Consider the following 19,841-nt stretch of genomic DNA (forward strand, 5'->3'; position numbering starts at 1 on the left):
GGAGGAGGAGGAGGGGACCTCTGTTGGCACAACGGAGGGCAACCAGGACACCAACAGCCATTAAAAACATCACAACAGACGCTCTTCACCCCTCTGACTCACTGCGCCAGGGCACATAGGGAAACATAAAGGCAGCTCAAATCATCTTCCTCATCTTTTACCTCTGTTCTGAACTGTTGCCTAAATCTGAACTCCTCCTCATCCACCTGCAGCAGCCACACACACATTCAAGCCTCCTCTGCAGTCTGGTCGGGCCGCCCGGTGGGACGGTGACACAAACAATGACCCGTCTAATCCAGCATCTCACGGCTGTGACCGAAATAAATTTTTCAAAGGTTCAAGCGAGTGCAGCGGCAGAGCTGACGGGAGGGGAGCGGCCCCCGAATGACAACAGCAACAACAGAGATGTGCGAACTACAGTGTGTTTGTGGGTGTTGGGCTTAAAGAGGTGCGTATGAAATATTCATGGAGACTTTGTTTTACTGTTTCAGTTATCGTCACACACAGTGTTGATCTATCTATCTGGGAATTTATTGTGACGAGGGCTGTCAAATTATTATTTTTTTGATCGCAATTAATCACATCTTTAACTGCAATCGGACATTTTGTGAATATTTTTTTCCGACATTTCATTCATATTTGTCAGACATTTAATAAACATATTTTCGGATATTTTTTAAATATTTAATCTGACATTTAAGGACATTTTATCAATTTTTTCCCCGACATTTTATTAATATTTGTTAGACGTTTATTTATTAAACATTTTTTCGGATATGTTTTTAATATTTAATCTGACATTTAATGAATATGTGTTTGACATTTTATTAATATTTTTTCTGATGCTTCATTAATAGTTGTCTGACATTTTATTGATATATTTTTGGACATTTTATTAATATTTTTTCTGATATTTCATTAATATTTGTCAAACATTTTATTAATATATTTTTGGATATTTTATTAATATATTTTCTGTCATTTTATAAATGTTTTTTTTCTAACATTTTATTAGTATTTCTCAGACATTTAACAAACATATTTTCGGATATGTTTTTAATATTTAACCTGACATTTAATGAATATTTGTTGGACATTTTATTAATATATTTTTGGACATTTTATTTATATTTTTTGTGATATTTTATTAATATATGTCTGACATTTTATTGATATATTTTTGGGCATTTTATTAATATTTTTCTGTCATTTTATAAATGTTTTTTCTAACATTTTACTAATATTTGTCAGACATTTAATAAACATATTTTTAGATATGCTTTTAATATTTAACCTGACATTTAATGAATATTTGTTGGACATTTTATTAACATATTTTTGGACATTTTATTAATATTTTTTTCTATCATTTTATAAATGTTTTTTCTGATATTTTAGTAATATTTGTCAGACATTTAATAAACATAATTTCGGATATGTTTTTAATATTTAACCTGACATTTAATGAATATTTGTTGGACATTTTATTAATATATTTTCGGACATTTTATTGATAGTTTTTCTGATATTTTATTCATATTTGTCCGACATTTTATTATAATATTTTTGGACATTGTATTAATATCTTTTCTGACATTTTATAAGTGTTTTTTTTCTTCTGATATTTTAGTAATATTTGTCAAACATTTTATTAATATATTTTTGGACATTTTATTCATTTTTTCCCGACATTTTATTAATATTTGTCAGACATTTAATAAACATATTTTCGCATATGTTTTTAATATTTAACCTGACATTTAATGAATATTTTAATATTATATTTGTTGGACATTTTATTAATACTTTTTCTGATATTTTATAAATATTTTTTCTGATATTTTAGTAATATTTGTCAGACATTTTATTAATATTTTCTGATATTTTATTAATATTTGTCGGACAATTTCTTAATATATTTTTTGACATTTTAGTCATATTTTTCTGTCATTTAATTAATATTTGTTGGACTTTTTTTTTAAATAAATCTTGGACATTTTATTAGTATTTTTTCCAACGTTTAATTCATATTTTTCTGACATTTTATTAATACATTTTCAGACAAACGCACATTTCAAAACAGTTTTGAAGACCACATAAACAATATGAAGGCACTGTTAGCAGAGTGTCTTCATTGAAATTCTAATGAATGCATTGACATTTACTTCCTGATCTTGACTATTAGATTGATCTATTTCAATTCAGTGCTTTGCTGCTACAACACTGAGGTCTGTACACACAGTCTCATCGTGGTGACAGTCGATGAAGAGGGCAGAGGTGATTGGGAGGGCGATGCTGTGCCACAGTTCAGGGTCAGACACAGCAAAGGCTGCATCAACCCTGAGCTTGAAGCTGGAGCGTGGGACAGTCAGGAGGCCCAGGTCAGCTGATCGGAGGGACTTCACAATCAGAGGAGGTCTCAACACTGACAGCGCTCACTGTCACAGATTTAGAGGTAGAGACGTGCTGATGGTCTCCACGGATACAAGCAGCGAGGAAACAGCAGAGGCAGGAAATAATAGACAATGCTGCTGCATTAAGTAAGTAACCACTAATCTGCTCTGAGCACTTGGCAGATGGCCTCACATGGAAACAGATGTGGCCTAACACACACACACACACACACACACACACACACACGCTGGCCTGGATGGATGATTTGCTTTATGAGTAAAGTTTAGATTTCAGAGTTTACGTGGTGCAGCAGAGGAGTAAATGTGATGACAGCTGAACCGTAGGGTTCATCAGTTTTCACCAGACGTCCTGAAGGCAGCGTCGAGCCCTGACCTCAGCAGAAATACATTTGGCATTTTGTTCTCCTGCATTTGCTGCTACATGAGGCGGAAAGACACAAACACAAGGGGGAAACAGTTTTGGAGAGCTGAAAGTTGAGAGAAATTAAGGCGGGGGCTTCTCTGAGGTTGCAGGAGTCAAAAGTTGAAAAGTGGGCGCCTGTGCCTCCCCCGCTCCTTTCTTCAAAAGGTCTGTAAAGCGGCCGTGAGTGGATTATCCCGCCGTGTTTTTATTCTCCGAGGCTTTCATCTCCTCCTCCCACCTCCTCTCCGCAGTCTCTTCAGACCTACATTACTGTGTGACTGAGACTTTGGGACAAGGGTCGACTCGTGGCCACGGGCGAGAGGAGCTGACCTACAATACGTTGAGGTTGTATTAAGACGCGGCGATGAGAGAGAGTGGGGGTCGTCCAGGGTTCACGCACTCACACGGAGATGGGTCTGCTGACCTGGTTCTGCAGGGGCGGCGTGGAACGGGGGCGGCTGATGTGTTTTTCAGCAGAGAGACGCAGGTTAAAGATATCTTTATACGGTTTACACACACATTCGATCTGCTCACGTTTCACACACATACACACACACACACACACACACACACCCAAAATCCATCTGCTACCCCTGTAAGCCTGCTAACTCCTCGACAAAGCCACTTCACCGCTTCTTAGACGGGAGTCTGAAGCCCAGACGCAAAGGTCACGACCTCTAAATATACATTTGGAAACATAGAGACTTTTGGCGTCACTGTATGAACTCAGACTCTCCCTCACCTTCCGTCTTTTAACGTGAAACCTTCCACTGTCTGTTCCTGCGTGTTTTTGTGCCTCTGTGTCTGCAGGTCCTGTGTGAGGTGTGAAAAGCCAGTGTTCCAGTCGGCGGCGGCGAGGAAGACGACACACTGAAATTTACCAGCTTCACTTTCCTTCTGTCTGTGCCAGTTTCACGAGTCGTCATCGTAACCACTTTTAAACCACGTCATGGTCTGCTTCCTCGTGTGTTTCGGACATTCTATTAATATTTTTTTCTGATATTATAATAATATTTGTCAGACATTTTATTAACGTATTTGTCGGACATTTTATTAATATACTTTCAGACATTTTACTAATTTTTTTTCTGACATTATATTAATATTTGTCAGACATTTTATTGATATATTTTGGGACATTTAATTAATGTTTTTTCCCCCGACATTTTATTAACATTTGTCGGACATTTTATTAATATATTTTTCTGATACTTTAACAATATTTGTTGGACATTTTATTAGTTTTTTTCCGACATTATATTAATATATGTCAGACATTTTATTGATATATTTTTGGACATTTAATTAATGGTTTTTTTCCCGGCATTTTATTAAAGTTTGTCGGACATTGTATTAATATTTTTTTTCTGATATTATAATAATATTTTTGGACATTTTAGTCATATTTTTCTGTCTTTTTATTTTCTATTGTTTGTCATTTTTTTTAATAGATCTCGGACATTTTATTAGTATTTTTTCCAACATTTAATTAATATTTTTCCGACATTTTATAAATACATTTTCAGACAATGCACATTTCAAAACAGTTTTGAAGTCCCTCGTGTGTTTCATTGTGATGTCGTGCTCTTACCGGAGAAGAAGCTCTTGGTGCGGAGGAAGCTGACGCTCAGCCTCAGGATGGACAGCTTGTCCAGGCTGGAGATGACGTCTTCGGGGAAGGGCAGCAGGCTGGCGAGCCGGTCCAGCTCCGAGTTCAGGCGGTCACGGTGGCGTTTGGACGGGTTGGACTTGGTGCCTTCAGCTGGGGTCGGTTTGACTCTGGACATAAAGGGAGAATGCCTAAATTTAACGCTTACAAGGTCACAAGTGTGTGTTGGTGGTGGGTTAAGGATGGCACGTACGAATGAAACTTTCTGTGGCACACTACACTGTCATCTTTATTCCTAATGTTCTGCTGAGCTGTTTGAAGACAAGTCAGTAAATAAACTTGGAATAAAAAGGTAATAAAGTCGAGATGTATAATGTGACAATATGCAGCTTCAAAACATTTAATATGCGATTATATTCCTCTAAATAAGTCAAATTATTCACCAATTATTTACCAGGGGGGCGCTATAGCAACCCATTGAAATGTCAAACTTTGAATGGGCATATCTCATGCCCCGTATGTCGTAGAGACATGAAACTTTGCACAGAGATGCCTCTCCTCATGAGGAACACATTTGCCTCAAGAACCCATAACTTCCACTTATATAGATTTTCCACCATTTTGAATTTTTTGAAAAACACTTCAAATGGATCTCTCCCTAGGAAGTTTGAGCGATCTGCATGAAACTGGGTGAACATAATCTAGGGACCAATATCTAAAGTTCCCTCTTGGCAAAAGTTGGAAAACTTCCTAAAACTGAGCTTCTATAAGGCAATGAATATTGCGGAGGGCGTGGCTCATCACATAAAGGTGTAGAACATCTCAAGGGTTTCACCCATCACCACGCAACTTTGTAGGCATATGACCACACATAATCTGAGGGGACCCCTCCATTATTGACCCCATCAAACAAAATGGGGCGCTAGAGAGCTCATTTCTTATCTAGGCCTAACCGCCATATGGATTTTTACTAAACTTGGTAGATATGTAGAACAGGACGCCTCAAGGTGACTGGAGAAATTTAACTCTAATTGGCAACTGGGTGGCGCTATAACAACAGAAAAATGCTTCAAAATGGCTAAAATGCGACCGATCGCTGTGGCTCCCCCTGTGGACCAATGTTGGTGTAAACACTTTAACTATCTGCCTTTCAACGTGCTACCTCAACTACTAATGTACAGTTTTAGCCCACTAACTATCCCACTATTGGCAATGGTACTACTGTACTTTCAATAAAGCAATCGTACTATCACATTCACAAACACTCTGTCTGTCATTGCTCTTCTTGATGGGTTCATATTTAATCAAACAAACTGTGCGTGGGCAACTGTGCACTCAATGGGTATGGACGAGTAAATACTATTTATCGCTGCAACAAACGATTATTTTCATTGCTGACAAATCTGTCGATTATTTCTTCGATTAGTCGACTAATCATTTTAAAGAAAAATGTGTAAAAATGTTGAAAAATGTCGGTCTGTCTCTCCCAAACCCCAAAATGATGTCATCTAATGTCTTGTTTCATACTCACGCCAAAGGGTTTCAGTTCACCGTCATGGGAGAGTGTGTAAAGCTGCCAATATGTAAGAAGCTGCAATAAGAGTATTTTGGGTACTTTATAGTACTTTCTATGAAAATTAGATTAGATACTGATGAGTCAACTACTAAAATAGTCACCGATTATTTTAATAGTCGGTTAGTCATCGATTAGTCGACTAATGGTTGCAGCCCTAATACTATTATTAACTTAATTCATTATTCTTGGTGCTATCAGCGGCAGAATCAATATTAATATTGACAAATAAAGACCCTCCATATGAATGTTGCTCAATAGACTATCTTTAATAACTGATATAATTATTTTAACAGAATAAAACAGGTGTCATTAGTGAGTGAAAACAACTTAATGGCTCCTTGAGTAACGACACTCACCCTTTCTGAGCCGGTTTTCTTCTCTTCCGTCCTGCATACATGTTTGTTGTTGTTGTTTACTCACAGTGACGCGGGAGGAAATCCATAAACTCTTGTTTTACAGTAAACAAGCCGCACACGGTGGAAACCAGTAGAAACCAGTAGCCCTCCCAGTGAGCAGAGGCATCTGACAGCGCTTTAAGCTAGCTTCAGTCTGACCTGTCTGTGTGTGGCCGTTAGCTGACGTCCGGTTTAAACTTCATTTATGTTAAAGTAGATTAAAAAAAGACGCCATTTTGAAAGGTAATTAATGTCACCGTGTGAACTCCGCACTGTAGCTCCGTGTCGGACCGTCACAGGGGAGCTGCCGCTCCGGCTGTCCCGTCCATGGCGCTCCGCCGGTGGGTTAAATCCTGCGGACGTTCCGCGATAAAAGCTCCGTTTAAACTTCACATCGTGAGGACGAGTTCAGCCCGACATGTTGAGTTAACCCGCTGTGAAGTTAAACGCTGTTCCTCCTCCTCCGCCTCCTCTTCTCCGTCCTCTCCTCCTCCTCCTGAGTCCCGGCCGCGCTCCTCTCCTCTCCTCCTCCCTGCTGCTGCCGCCTCCTCTCACAGGACTGCACCAGCGCGTGCTTCCCGGGCACTGGTTTAACGTCGGGAGCGCGCGGCGGGTCAAAGGTCATGTCAGGGGAAAATTAATTTAAAGCTTAAAAAGTTTTTTAATAAAACATTAAAACAGTTTAAAAGTAGCATGAAATGTTTTTTATATCTCAGTAATGCTGTTTTAATATTTTAATAAATGTCGCGAGGCTTGCCAGCACGTTACCCGTTTTAAAACCGTCGCTTACAACCGTATTTTTATGTTGTTTTTTAAAATATATTTTTATGTTTCTTTTAACCCTTTGAAACCCGAGCAGTGACTTAACAATAAAAAAACAAAACAAAAAATATACTAACAAAATTAGCAGGAAATGAATACAAGGAGGAAAATAAAAACAAGAAAATTTATATTTAAAAAACAAACAAACAAGAAAATGACCTTATAATTCTGCAACATAATTTTAAAAATGTAATTATAATAATATAAATATAGGTTTTCTCTAACTTTTTCCCCTACTTTTGAAAAAAAAACCCTATTATGTATATTATGATATATTTTTTTAATTCAAAGCAAAAAATATGCTTGAAAAATTGCAAGAAATTGTTAAAAAAAGAGAGAGAGAGAAAAACAAAAACAAGAAAATTGGTAAACAATTTAAAAATAAAAATAAACAAACAAGAAAATGACCTGGAAAAAGTACTTAAAAATCATAATAATTCTGTCACATAATTTTAAAATGTAATTATAATATTTATAAAGTTTTTCTCTAGCTTTTTTCTTTTTTCTCTACTTTTGAAAATATATATATATATATACATATATTTTTAATTCAAAGCAAAACAAAAAATAAGCTAACAAAAACAAGTGACAATAAATTAGGAAAATAAAAACAAGAAAATGTATATACAAAAAAATAAACAAGGAAATGACCTGGAAAGAGTACGTAAAAATCCTAATAATTCTGCAAAATAATTTGAAAACATAATTATAATAATATTTATAAATAAAGTTTTTGTCTAGCTTTATTCACTACTTTTGAAAAAAATATTTTTTTAATGCAAAGCAAAACAAAAAATATGCTTATAAAAAATTATCAAGGAATTAGTAAAAAGAGAAAAATAAAGACACGAAAATTTATATTTAAAAAAAAAAAACGTAAAAAATAAAGAAACAAGAAAATTACCTGAAAAGAGTACTTAAAAATCATAAAAATTCTGTCACATAATTTTAAAACGTAATTCTAATAATAATTATAAATATAGTTTTTCTCTAGCTTTTTTTTTCTTTTTTCCCTACCTTTAAAAAAAATAAAGTTTTTTAAAAAATTAAAATTGTGGGACATTTCTAACCAAGTTGCTCGTTGCCTTTTTCCTCATGTTTGTGAAAGAAACTTGCTCAGGGTTCAAAGGTTAAAACACTTCACATCAAAAGAAAAGTGATGACGGTCCAGGTTTCGAAGGGTTAATGCCTAATGTGTACATTTTGTGTTTTATTTCCTTTCGTCCTGTTCTTGCCTCTGTACACACTGTTTTTCTTTGCTCTTAAGAAGTACGTATCGGCTGTGAATGCTTAATATCATAGGATGTGTTGTTGCTTTCTATGAGTCAATAAATGAAAATGAGAGAAAATGTTAAAGGTCACACCCACTTACACATTTTCATTATCATGACATGCTCTTGTTTTCATTTTTGTTTTGCGGCAGTTTTTCCTGCTTTACAGTCACATTTCTTTCCCTATAATGAGCAGCCGTCACTGTCACAACCGTTCAGAGATATTTGTGATGCAGCGTGTCAAAGTGAGACAAAACATTAGACTGGTTTTGATCCCTTCTGGCCCAGTTTGGTGCTGGGTGGAAACCATTTGAGGCTTAACTGGGAGCAGATGCGTTCAATGGCAAACACATAGTGGAACACTGACATCTAGTGGACAATGGAGACCACTGCATTGACCAGAACTACAATGAAGTTCAATAATAATGTTGAATAAATGGAAAAATATGCATCAAAAATTCAATTGAATTTGAGCGGTTTGTAAATTTAAGCTTCAGGTCGATTTTGTTAATATTTTCCCCAATATTTAAATTAAAATTTCTAATTTTGGACTCAAATCGACCCAAAAATGACTATTTTTTTCATTAAACTCTTATTTAGAGTAAGAAAATGAACAACTTTTCTCTTCTCATCAAATAATTTCCTGTAATTTCCCACATTTTTTGGTTAAAATATGACAATAAAACACACATATGTCGATTCCAGACGACAGAGGAGGCCTTCTCCAAACACTCCTGTGTGTGATCACATCACCTTTAATATGGTGAGCATGAAAAGATCGACTCAAACACTCAATACACTGTTAGAGGCAAAATATTGAAGGCAAATCCACAAGATATCATACGTTGAAAAGTTACCAAAAAAACCATAATAACGAGGGGTTAACATGATGAATATGCTGTGCAGAAAATGTACAAAAAAAGGACAAAGGCATGAGTCGGGTTAAGGCAATACGACATTACAATACACAATATGGGACAATATTGAAAAAAGGAGAAGACAAATATATATATTTATATACAGGTACACAAAGATACTGCAATCTGGAGCCTTGGCCTCCCGGGGTTTGAAGAGTACAACAAGTACAAATGTTTTTATTTTATCTAGAAGCAAGCAACGAGATATATTCTATATGTTTAAATGAATACTTTGTGATTGGACTGAAAGCACTCGGGGTTTTAAAGAGGTCACACGCCTCTGAAACGAGCGCTTCACTTTGTACTGAATCTGAAAAGATACCGTCCATCTGTGATGAGGGTTTGGTTTCATTTTGGTGAATCAGCTGTGGAGACACACTCTCTGGTTTTTGTTGTAGCACCTGAAAGCACCACCAACATGTCAAAAATGTCCTCTAAAACAACATGGGAGGAATGTGGGGCTTTCAGGTGCTTGATTACAATTAACATTTTTTTATTTTTTTACATTTGCTGTGGCTCAATTTCACAAACATATAACATGCAAAGATCCAAAATGAATTCATATCTTTACAAATTAAATTCTGTGCTTAAATAAAGTGTTACATTTGCTTTACAACAGATGTTTTTAAAGATATTTTGAGCCTAAAAAATAAAAAAAATTTGCACATTATTTCAAGAAAACTGAGCCAAAGCAATCGTAACAAACTGTAGCTCAACCTGCCTCCTTTACTTCTGCTGTCAGTGGTTTACTACATTACCCAGAATGCCTTTCAACATCTCACTTGCTGCTAAGGAAGCGTTCACATCACATAGCGTGTCCCAAATCCAAACTATGAAACAGTTTTTGTACACTGTGTAACTAGTGAAACTGTGTACTGTTGTGATAACTGTGTATGTAGGATGGATTTGGGACACGGGGGCAGTTTCTGACTTGTGACTAGAGTTCATGTCAACTTCCAAGTCATGATTAAGACTAGAAAACAAGTCTAGAACACAAACGTCATGGACTATATGGACCATAATCCAACTGAAACAATCTATAACCGAATTATATTTGAAAAAGCTGCCGTTTTGTACATTACTTCTCCCATTCCTATATTGTTGGTGCATTCAATTCAACATACTGTGTATTCATAATATACAACAGTATATCCATCAAATTTAGGTTTGTTATGTTAAGGAGACATCCCGGGTGAAAAGGGTAAAAAATTTAGCTAACAGTTAATTACTAACACTAAAACTTTTTTTTTATTCTTGTATTACAAGTTTCTAGAATCTTATGTCTAAATATGAAAATTGTATGTTGACATATCGTCTCTCTTTATCAATCCATAATTCAGAAGAAACTGTCAACAGCCATTTAAAATGCATTTTTACCATATTTGTAGGAATAAAAAACTTCTCTAAATCAGGCTGTGAACGACACACGAACAAACCCCTCGGTAAAAACCTTCAGAATATAGATGGGAATGAAACTGGAAAATTTGGTGAGCTTAAGTGCTACTGAAGTAGAAATTTTTGGCTTCGAGTTTTGAATAGATACCACTATTAAATGCCTTCAGCTGATTACCTCCACTAAGACAATTCTTTTTGTATATTACAAGTTTTCTGAGATTTTATGTTTAAATATGCAAATATGGCATATTTAAGTGCTACTGCAGTTTAGCAAAGAGCTTTAGAAAAGAATGTTTTTGAGAAAACACCATTTAAATATATGTTTTGTAAAGTTTCATACATTTTTATACAAACATTTGGGGTAAAATTTTTCATAGATATTACCATGAAATTTCTTCAGCTGATTACTTACACCATGATTATTTTTTTATATATATTACAAGCTTTCTAAAATGTAAATTAAATGTGAAAATTTGCCTTTATTTTTCATTAAATAAGGGCTTTTTTTTTATTAATTTCCACAACAGAAATCTGAACAAAAACATGTTGTGGTTATGCTTTCACCTGGGGTGTCTCGCTTTGAACAACAGGCACTGGCGTCCATATTTGTTCGTCTTTTGATGCATTATCGAACACAAAGTTGGACATTCAGCAGCTTTCAGCAGACTGTGTATATCTCAGTTTGGGTGTTGGTGTGAACGCTGTTCACAAGTTGGAAACTTGTGACATGAACGCAGCACATTTCTAACGTGTGAATGTTCTGAAAGCACAGCTTCAATCTGTCTGATGTTGCTGTTTGAGTGTGGAAATTATTTTGTGTGGATCTGTGTTGTGTCTTTTCCCTTTGGTATCCTGGAGCACATAAAGCATCACAGATGGCTTCACTGATTTTCTCTTTTGGTTTTTACGTCACATATTCAAGTCTGCAGTCACTACTTTTATTTTAGCTTCTAAAATCATCTGAAACCTACTGATTCTCGGAGAATTATATTTTTAAAAAGTACAAAAGTGCTGAGAACTCGTGCCACAAAACTCGCTCAGACAAAAGTCAGATCTCGTGGCTCAGTACTGGATGAAGCGACGCACGTGTCTTGCAGTTTGAGGCTTTCTCACGGCATTTCGTTTTAATCTAAGTGCTGAATTGTTTTTTAAAATAAACAGACAATCAAAGAAGACAATTAAAAGGCACGTGTGAAGTGTTCATCTTTTTTTTTTTTTTTTCAATTTTTTCCCTCATTTAAAATATACAATAGCTGCCTTTAATCGTTTTACTTCTGTGTTTTTGCTCCCGGGGCGACTCGTCGACCGATGCTCCCAGTCCGAGCAAGAACGTCGATAAATTAACCACAAAGACAGGAAGAGGAAAGAGGAAGAGGACGGAGATATGGACAAAGGGTCTACTCTCAGATTAACATCCTGGTTTGGAATTTTCGGGGGTTTGAATCTAAAAAAACATTTTTAAAAGACAACTTTAAGGCACTGAGACTCTCAGTCTGGGTCATTAAAATGTAGAATTATTATTATAATTATTCAAATAAGACAAAATAATGAGTTTATCATCCAATATCTATAAAATCTAGAGGATCCAGCACTAAAAATTTTCTTCTCTTGCTTATGAAATCTTTTTGTTATAAAGCTTAGAGTTATTTTCTCTTCACAACGCTTTGGCAAACACTTGCAGTGCAAAAAAAAAATCTCAAAAATTGGCAACTAAGGCAAGGGCGAGTTTGGTTTTGCAAATATTCTCGTTGGAAATGTTTTAAAATCTCAACAGACTGAGCCTGCTGTCACGTTAAGCCACTGTCTGTATTTTTCTTTCTCCCTACAACAGGAAAATAAACTATAAGAAAAGAAAAAGGACGAACTGGCTCAGTGATAAAAGCTCTGACTGAATGCTTTTAAAATACACAAGAGAGGCACTAAAGAAGCAGCTGTGTTCACTCAATCGTCTTTAAATCTTTAAAAAAGATGGTTTGTTAGTAGGATGATGTCGTGATTTCCTTGTGCGTTTTCTTTTTTATTAATACCCTGTCTGCAAAGCAAATCTCCCTCGCCGGGACAGTGAAGAGTTGAAATGCACGTTTTTCAAAAGGACAAAAACAGCAACAAAAAATAAAAACAAAGATATATTTTATCCTTCTGAGCGCAGGTTGTTGGGGAGAGTCGGAGACGGCAGAGGATTGACAGGGTGTCGTCTTTCTTTAGCTTTCGTTCAGTTCAGACATTCAGGTGTCAGCCGCTGTGTGGAGACATGCGTGAACGCTCGGGGCTCTTCGTCGGAGGTGAGGAGGGAACCAACCCGCCCACTCATCCTGTAGGGCTTTTCTCTTGTCTTAAAACGGGCAGGTAACACTGTACAATAAAGTCTGGAGAATATTTCACTTAAAGAAATCTGCTGAGCAAGACATGGGGTAAGACGTGCTTCTCAGGGCTCCTGCAAAACTACTATTAAGACACTGCAATGGCATCCACTGCATGTAATCATATTTTGTTTATCTATAATTTCAAAACTCTGACACTGAGTATGTTTACACGAACAGTTTAATTCCCTTTTCATTCGGAATGAAAATTCATTCCTAGTAAAAGTGATCTTGTAAACGCCGAATTCAGAATGAAAATGGCCACTGCAACTGAAAATTCAATCCGATGTAAGGGGCTGGAATATTCCGTTTCTAATTCCCAATGAAAGAATTTCTCGCACTTGTATACACTCATTCCTCTTTAAGTTCATTCTGGTCTTGCTGCACATGCTCGTTTCCTTGCCCTTCTGCCGCCATGACGTATATAGCGCACATAGCAACGGGCTGAGATAGAGCAGTCGGACTTGTTGCACTCACCGGTTTCCATTCGCCACAGCACGATCTTCTATCTCCCTTCTTCGACCTTCTACCTCCCTTCTCCTCCTCAACAGACGAAGCATTAGCAGAACAAGGTTGTTGTCGTACTGCTGCTTCAAGAATATAAGCAAAACAAGCCAGAAAAAGGCACTAAGAACGGTAGCGTCAAGCATCTGCCCTGCCCACTATCCAATCAGAAACCTTCCCTGCCCCAAACCTTGCGCAGACCCCAGTAAACGTGATTAAACTGATCTCCCGTGTAAACTCTCATTCGGAATGAATATTTCCCATGTAAACTACCTGGAAAGACTTTAATTCCGAATGATTTCCTTCCACACCGAGTCCTCCAGGTAGCCCCGTCCGACATGCTACCCAGTTACAAACATGGACCTGGAGGCAACAAAGTCCGACATCCTCTCGTCAATGATAAGGCAAGAACTGAAGAATGCCCCAACTGAAGATTCTGATGCTATAAAAAGTAAACTACGAGCGTCGAAGGCTGAAATCGTGAGCAACGCCGCAGCTGTCAGATCCGAAATTGAGCAAATAAAAGGGGACGTTAAGGACGCTGAGGAAGGACTTTGTTCTGATAAGATCAGGTGCGGACTGGTCATCAAGGGTGTCAAACATACGACTGCCTGAAAACTTCAACTCTGTTGCGAGACTAGTGTGCAGCGTGTGTGTGAGTTTTACAAGAGAAAAGCTTGAGGATGAGGACGAGGGGTTGATTTGGTTGACGACCTCACCTCCAGTAAAGAGCTGCACGGAGCCGCTCTACTGGCCGATGATGAGCGACAACCCAGACAGGCTGCAGCCAAACTTCCGTCCATCAACATGGTAGAAAAAAACCCAGACGTGCTTGTGTTTAAATTCCTCCAACTTGATCACGATTGCACAAAACAAATCTTTTTTTTTTTTGGTACAATCCAACCAGCGGGAACAAACTCCTCCTCCTCAAAGAGCAGCCGTCCTGAACACTTAAAGCTTTCATCACTGTTTCCTAACAAGAAGAAAGGGGAGGCATCCTGTCGTGTCTCCTCGTGCTTCCTGGGCACATTTCTGTTCTTCAGTCTGATCCACTCTCATGTTTAGAGACAGGAGTGTTTTTGCTTCCTTTTAACTGCCGCTTCAGTCCGAGTCGGGATCCTCTGCCGTCCACAAGCTGCAGCAGCTGATTCCTATTTGTTCTCTGAGTAGTATGCGTTCCCACTGGGCAGCGAGGAGAAGGGGAAGCCTCCGTTACCAACGACCGGACGGCTGTTGATCTGTGAAAGGAGAAAGGACACAGATTCATGTGTGACGTTGTCGGAAATAAAGTCATAAAAAGTGTCCCCAATCAAGTTGAATTTGAGCGGAAACTCGGTTGCAATCTGCAATTCTCTCCACTAGATGTCACCAAACTGCTTCTTCAGATAATAAAAACAGCATCACTGATTTACCTGTGCCTGTTCACTGAAGTTTAGGTACGGCTGTTGTTGCACCAGCAGGCCGTTCGGGTTGAGACCGGTCGTCATCTGGCAGGACAGCGGCGCCTCATCGGGGTTGGGGATAGCCGTCATCCCCGGCACGGCTCCACCTCCGGGGAGACCCTGATAGAAGCAGGAAGGCTTGGAGGGAATCTGGTTGCCGGCGGGGTTCAGTCTCTGGCAGGGGGGCGGCTGACTGAGGTGCACTCCGTTTACAGGCACAGAGGTGGGGGCATTACTGAACATGCAACTGCTAGGTTGTGCAAGAGTCGGCGGCTCCACCACTGGCTGAACAGGAAATGGTACATCAGGAGTCTCTTGAGTCCTGAATATGGGCCTGCCGTTGACGGCGTTCTGGGCCGTGACAACTCCAGGGAGAGTATTCCGTTGAAACCCTGACATTTGGTTGAGGCAGGCGGCCATTTGTTGGTGTCCGCCTGTGATCAGCTGCTGCACCAGCGGCCAAGACTGTCTCTGATTCTCATTGTTCTGTGTCTGAAGTGCAAAGTGGCCCTGTAAGCAGCTGGACGAGGAGGGATCTGCAGTAAAAGCCGGTTCGTTTGAAATATTTTGGGTGTATGTTTCTACAAAGTTGTCGGCTTGGTTTGAGTTGGGGACAGACGAGTTCCACTGGTTTCCCTGAAAGTTGAACACAGGATTTAACTGTCTCTTTGCACTTTGGTCCTGGAGGCCGACTGGTAGGTTGGGCGTCCGCATCTGAAGGTGGTTCTGCATTGGTTGAGCCATTTGGTTAGGGTGGATCTGATTGGTTGAACTTTGCCTGAGCGTAAACGCTCCGAGGTTGCTGTCCTTAGCAGCGGCTTGCATGTTCCTCACTTGGTTCTGTGTTTGGGCCACCATGGGAGGGTTGAAGGTAACTGGAGCGCCAGTGTTGCCTGTGGTTCTCATTTGAAGTCCAACAGAAGCGGGGAGCTGTGAGGCGATCTCCTGAAGGGTTGGACCGTTTAAACCAGAACTCATCTGAGGGAGATCCATGTGGGTCAGTTTCATCATCCCCAGGGCCGGAGTCGGCTGTGCGGCTACCATCTGCCCTCCGTTTGTTATCAGCTGGTTCTGGGGCTCCACAGGCCAGCTGAAGTTCTGCTCCACGCCCTGCTCTGGATTCTGGTTCTGGAGCTCCAAAGTGGAGAGGCAGGTCGGTATGTCATCCAGCTGATCTGGCAGCTTGAGTGCGGTCTCCCTCTGGAGCTGCTCCTCCACGTACGACAGGATGTCGTTGCTGAGAATGTTCAGGTCTTCGCTCATCTCGCAGCTGTTGTTGCTCATCTTCAGCAGGGTGCTCTCCCAGCTCTTGAGCTCGTCGGGCCCCACGTCCAGGGCGTCGGCAAGGTCGTTGTCCCCGAGGATCTGCTGAAGGGTCTCCATCATGTCCTGAACTGAGGCCTCGGACTTCACCAGGCTTCCCACAGCAGGTCTGGGCGAAGTGAGCTGCCACACATCTCCAGGGACGCTGACTGTAGCGTGGGTGTCCTGGAAGGCGATATCGCTGACGGAGTTGAGGGTGTTGGTGTTGTGTTCGCAGTAGAGAGACTGGTCCTGACTCAGCATGCTGCCCAGTATGGAGCTGGGGCTGACGGAGTAGCTGTCTAACTTCCTCTGCTTGGGGGCGGAGCATGGGTCGGGGACCTCGACAGTCGGAGTGACATCGTAAAGTAACGCCTCTCCGGTGGTAAAGTTGAACGGCAACTGCAGCCTTCGGAGACGCAGCTGCTCTTCCCCTTCTTCATTTCTGTGGCAAATAAAAAAACAAGAGTGGGTCGTTGCTCTGACTGTAAACCATCACTAAGAAACACTTCTAGCTCTTTGGTTGTTAACTTACGTCAAAGCTCTTTGCCGGGCCACGATGAAGTCTGGTTTCCCTGCTTTAAAGACCAACCTGGCGTTGGCCTGGACCCAGATCCATGTCCCAGTTTTGGCCAGAAGCCTGAAGACGGTGAAGCCGCTCTCTCCAGTTTTTATCACTGGAGACGACACAGAAAGAGTCAGATATATTTATCAATATATTGATTCACACATCAACATATTGGAGATCGAGAAACATATTCGACCTGACAGAAGTCTGAATAGAAAGCTGTCAGATTAGAGTAAAGGCTGCACAAATGAATCTTATTCTGTTTTTAAAGGACCCTGTTATAAATTATTAATAATCTCCATCTGTGTCTTTTATGCACAAAGAAAATTAAATCAGTTGAATAAACAATGAAACACTGTGAGAGAGACAATTTGAAGTCGTTGAGGAGATCCATCTTCGAAAATCAGATTGGCCGTTAAAAACTAGAATTACCTGCCAAATACTAATAAAAAGTCTGAAAAAAATTAATAAAATGTCCAAAAAAATATTATAAAAGGTCTGAAAAAAATAAATAAATAAAATGTCCGACAAATACAAATAAAGTGTCTGGAAAAAATATTAAAATGGCCCCCAAAAAATTTTCAACAAATACTAATAAAGTGTATGAAAAAATATTACTAAAATGTCTGGGAAAGAAATTAATAAAATATCCAAAACAAAATCAATGAAATGTCCAAAAAATATGAATAAAACGTCTGAAAAAATATCACAAAAGATTTGAAAAAAATCAATAAAATGTCTGAAAAGTTATTAAGAAAATGTCAAAAAAACATCAATAAAATGTCCCAAAAATATGAAAACAATGTCCAAAAAACTATTTTAAAATGACTGAAAAATTTCAATAAAATGTCCAACAAATATGAATAAAGTGTCTGAAAAAATATTAATAAAATGACCGAAAAAAATCAATAAAATGTGCTTCACGCACAGAAGATCTATACAATCAGCACAGTTTCAAGATTAGAGTCACCAATCTGACCAAATATCATGATTAGTGTATGAATTCTTGAGTTATGGCAAAAAAAAAAAAACATGTTTCGTGAGGTCACACTGACCTTTGACCTTTGACAACCAAATTCTAATCAGTTAATCTGTGACTCAAAGTGAACATTTACGCCAAATTTGATAAAATTCCCTCAAGCTGTTCTTGAAATATCACGGTCACAGGAATGAGATGGATGCAAGGTCACAGTGATCTTGACCTTTGACCACCAAAATCTAATCAGTTTATTCTTCAGTCCAAGTGGATGTTTGTGTCAAAGTTAAAGAAATTCCCTCAAAGTGTTCTTGAGATACCGCGTTTACGAGAATGAGACAGATACAAGGTCACAGTGACCTTGACCTTAAACCCAACGTCCAATCAGTTCATTGTTTAATTTAAAGAAATTCCCTCGCAGTGTTCCTGAGATAATAAGTCAGATGAGGTCACATAGACTTGACCTTCGACAAACAAATTCTAATCAGTTAATCTGTGACTCAAAGTGAACATTTACGCCAAATTTGATAAAATTCCCTCAAGCTGTTCTTGAAATATCTCGCTCACAGGAATGAGATGGATGCAAGGTTACAGTGATCTTGACCTTTGACCACCAAAATCTAATCAGTTCATCCTCGAGTCCAGGTAGACATTTGTGCCAAATTTGAAGAAATCCCCTCAAAGCGTTCTTGAGATATCACCTTCATGAGCGGTCACAGTGACCTTGACCTTTAACCTATGCCTTTGGTGGTCATAGGCATGAAGGCATAATATTTGCCCCCTCTCGTTGCCTCCTAGCCTTAACCAATAATTTATTTAGGTCGAAAATGTCAAAAAAAGTCTCCAAATTCCTCATTTGAAAACCAAATGTGCAATTTTTGACATGAAAGAGAGAAAAACAGCAAATTCTCTCATCTGAGAAGCTGCAACAAGCAAACATTTGGGCTGTTCACTAAACAGAAGACATGAAACGAAAGTAAAGACGTGACTTACTTCTTATGTGGTTGTCAGCGCAGTACATCATGTCTGCAGCGTGGATGAAGTAGTAGCCCGACCCTTTCATACAGAGCTCCACTTCGTCGTAACCCAGAACCACCTTCCCTCTGCGGAAGACAGAAATCAACTCAAATAAAACACTTCAGTTGTTTGAGTTAAAGGTCAGAGGTCATGAAGAAGTTATCCAAATCTAATGTAGCCATCGTAAGTACGTAAGAACACAGCTCAATCTGCCGCCTCTACCTGGCGTCAATGCCCATGGGCGTGAAGTCCAGCTTGTGTTTGGACTGGAAGATGAGCGTCTTGGTGCGGATCTCCAGGATGGACGGCAGCTGCATGGGCGTGGCGACGGAGAACAGAGCGAGCTGCGGGGGAACCAACGTCCCGTCCTCAGACACCCGGTTCTGACCGTGGATGAACTTCAGGCGGCCGCGGAAGTTCAGGGCCTGGAGACAAAACACAGGTTTGGCTGAGCTGCAGGTTCGGGGACAGTTTTCCGCACTCGCGACTGAGTCACGTTTTAAAAAATGTAACTTACCAGGAAGCCGGAGGAGTTGTCGAGCAGGCAGCGGAAACGGCAGGAGAAGTTCCTCTCCAGGAAGGAGGAGTTCTCTGGAGGGATGGCCTGCGGGTCGTACGCCATCACGTTGGTGCTGATCTCCGTGGAGCTCTGCTCGCCTGCAGCAATGAGGAAATATTTACCATCCAGTTCCATCTAAGGTTGATGATCAGTGCTGCTGTCACACTTTCACTAATCAGGATGGTGGATGTGGTGGTGAGTGAGTGGTGGTGGGAGTCGGTGGTGGTGGAGTGGTGGTGGGAGAGTGGTGGTGGTGGTGGTGGTGTGGTGGTGGTGGTGGTGGAGTGGTGGTGAATTGAGTGGTGGTGGAG

The 19,841-nt window shown here is 39.4% G+C and overlaps 2 protein-coding genes across 2 annotated transcripts in view; both read right to left on the reverse strand.

Moving 5' to 3' along the window:
• The window catches only part of ahr1b (aryl hydrocarbon receptor 1b), a 33,921-nt gene extending 26,956 nt beyond the window's left edge, over positions 1-6,965 (reverse strand). Inside the window, exons 1-2 of the mRNA XM_049570168.1 lie at positions 6,359-6,965; positions 4,409-4,596 (exon numbers count right to left, since the gene is read on the reverse strand). Coding sequence (XP_049426125.1) covers positions 4,409-4,596; positions 6,359-6,399 — 229 coding nt within the window. The 5' untranslated portion in view covers positions 6,400-6,965. The remainder of the gene's footprint in view (positions 1-4,408; positions 4,597-6,358) is intronic.
• A 2,264-nt stretch (positions 6,966-9,229) lies between these two features.
• Positions 9,230-19,841, reverse strand: part of ahr2 (aryl hydrocarbon receptor 2) — a 90,233-nt gene continuing 79,621 nt past the window's right edge. Inside the window, exons 6-11 of the mRNA XM_049570807.1 lie at positions 19,489-19,628; positions 19,194-19,396; positions 18,948-19,057; positions 16,946-17,087; positions 15,079-16,855; positions 9,230-14,904 (exon numbers count right to left, since the gene is read on the reverse strand). Of these exons, the coding sequence (XP_049426764.1) occupies positions 14,818-14,904; positions 15,079-16,855; positions 16,946-17,087; positions 18,948-19,057; positions 19,194-19,396; positions 19,489-19,628 (2,459 nt within the window). The 3' untranslated portion in view covers positions 9,230-14,817. The remainder of the gene's footprint in view (positions 14,905-15,078; positions 16,856-16,945; positions 17,088-18,947; positions 19,058-19,193; positions 19,397-19,488; positions 19,629-19,841) is intronic.

Source organism: Epinephelus fuscoguttatus, linkage group LG24, assembly GCF_011397635.1.
Source record: "Epinephelus fuscoguttatus linkage group LG24, E.fuscoguttatus.final_Chr_v1".
In the NCBI taxonomy this organism is placed as follows: domain Eukaryota; kingdom Metazoa; phylum Chordata; class Actinopteri; order Perciformes; family Serranidae; genus Epinephelus; species Epinephelus fuscoguttatus.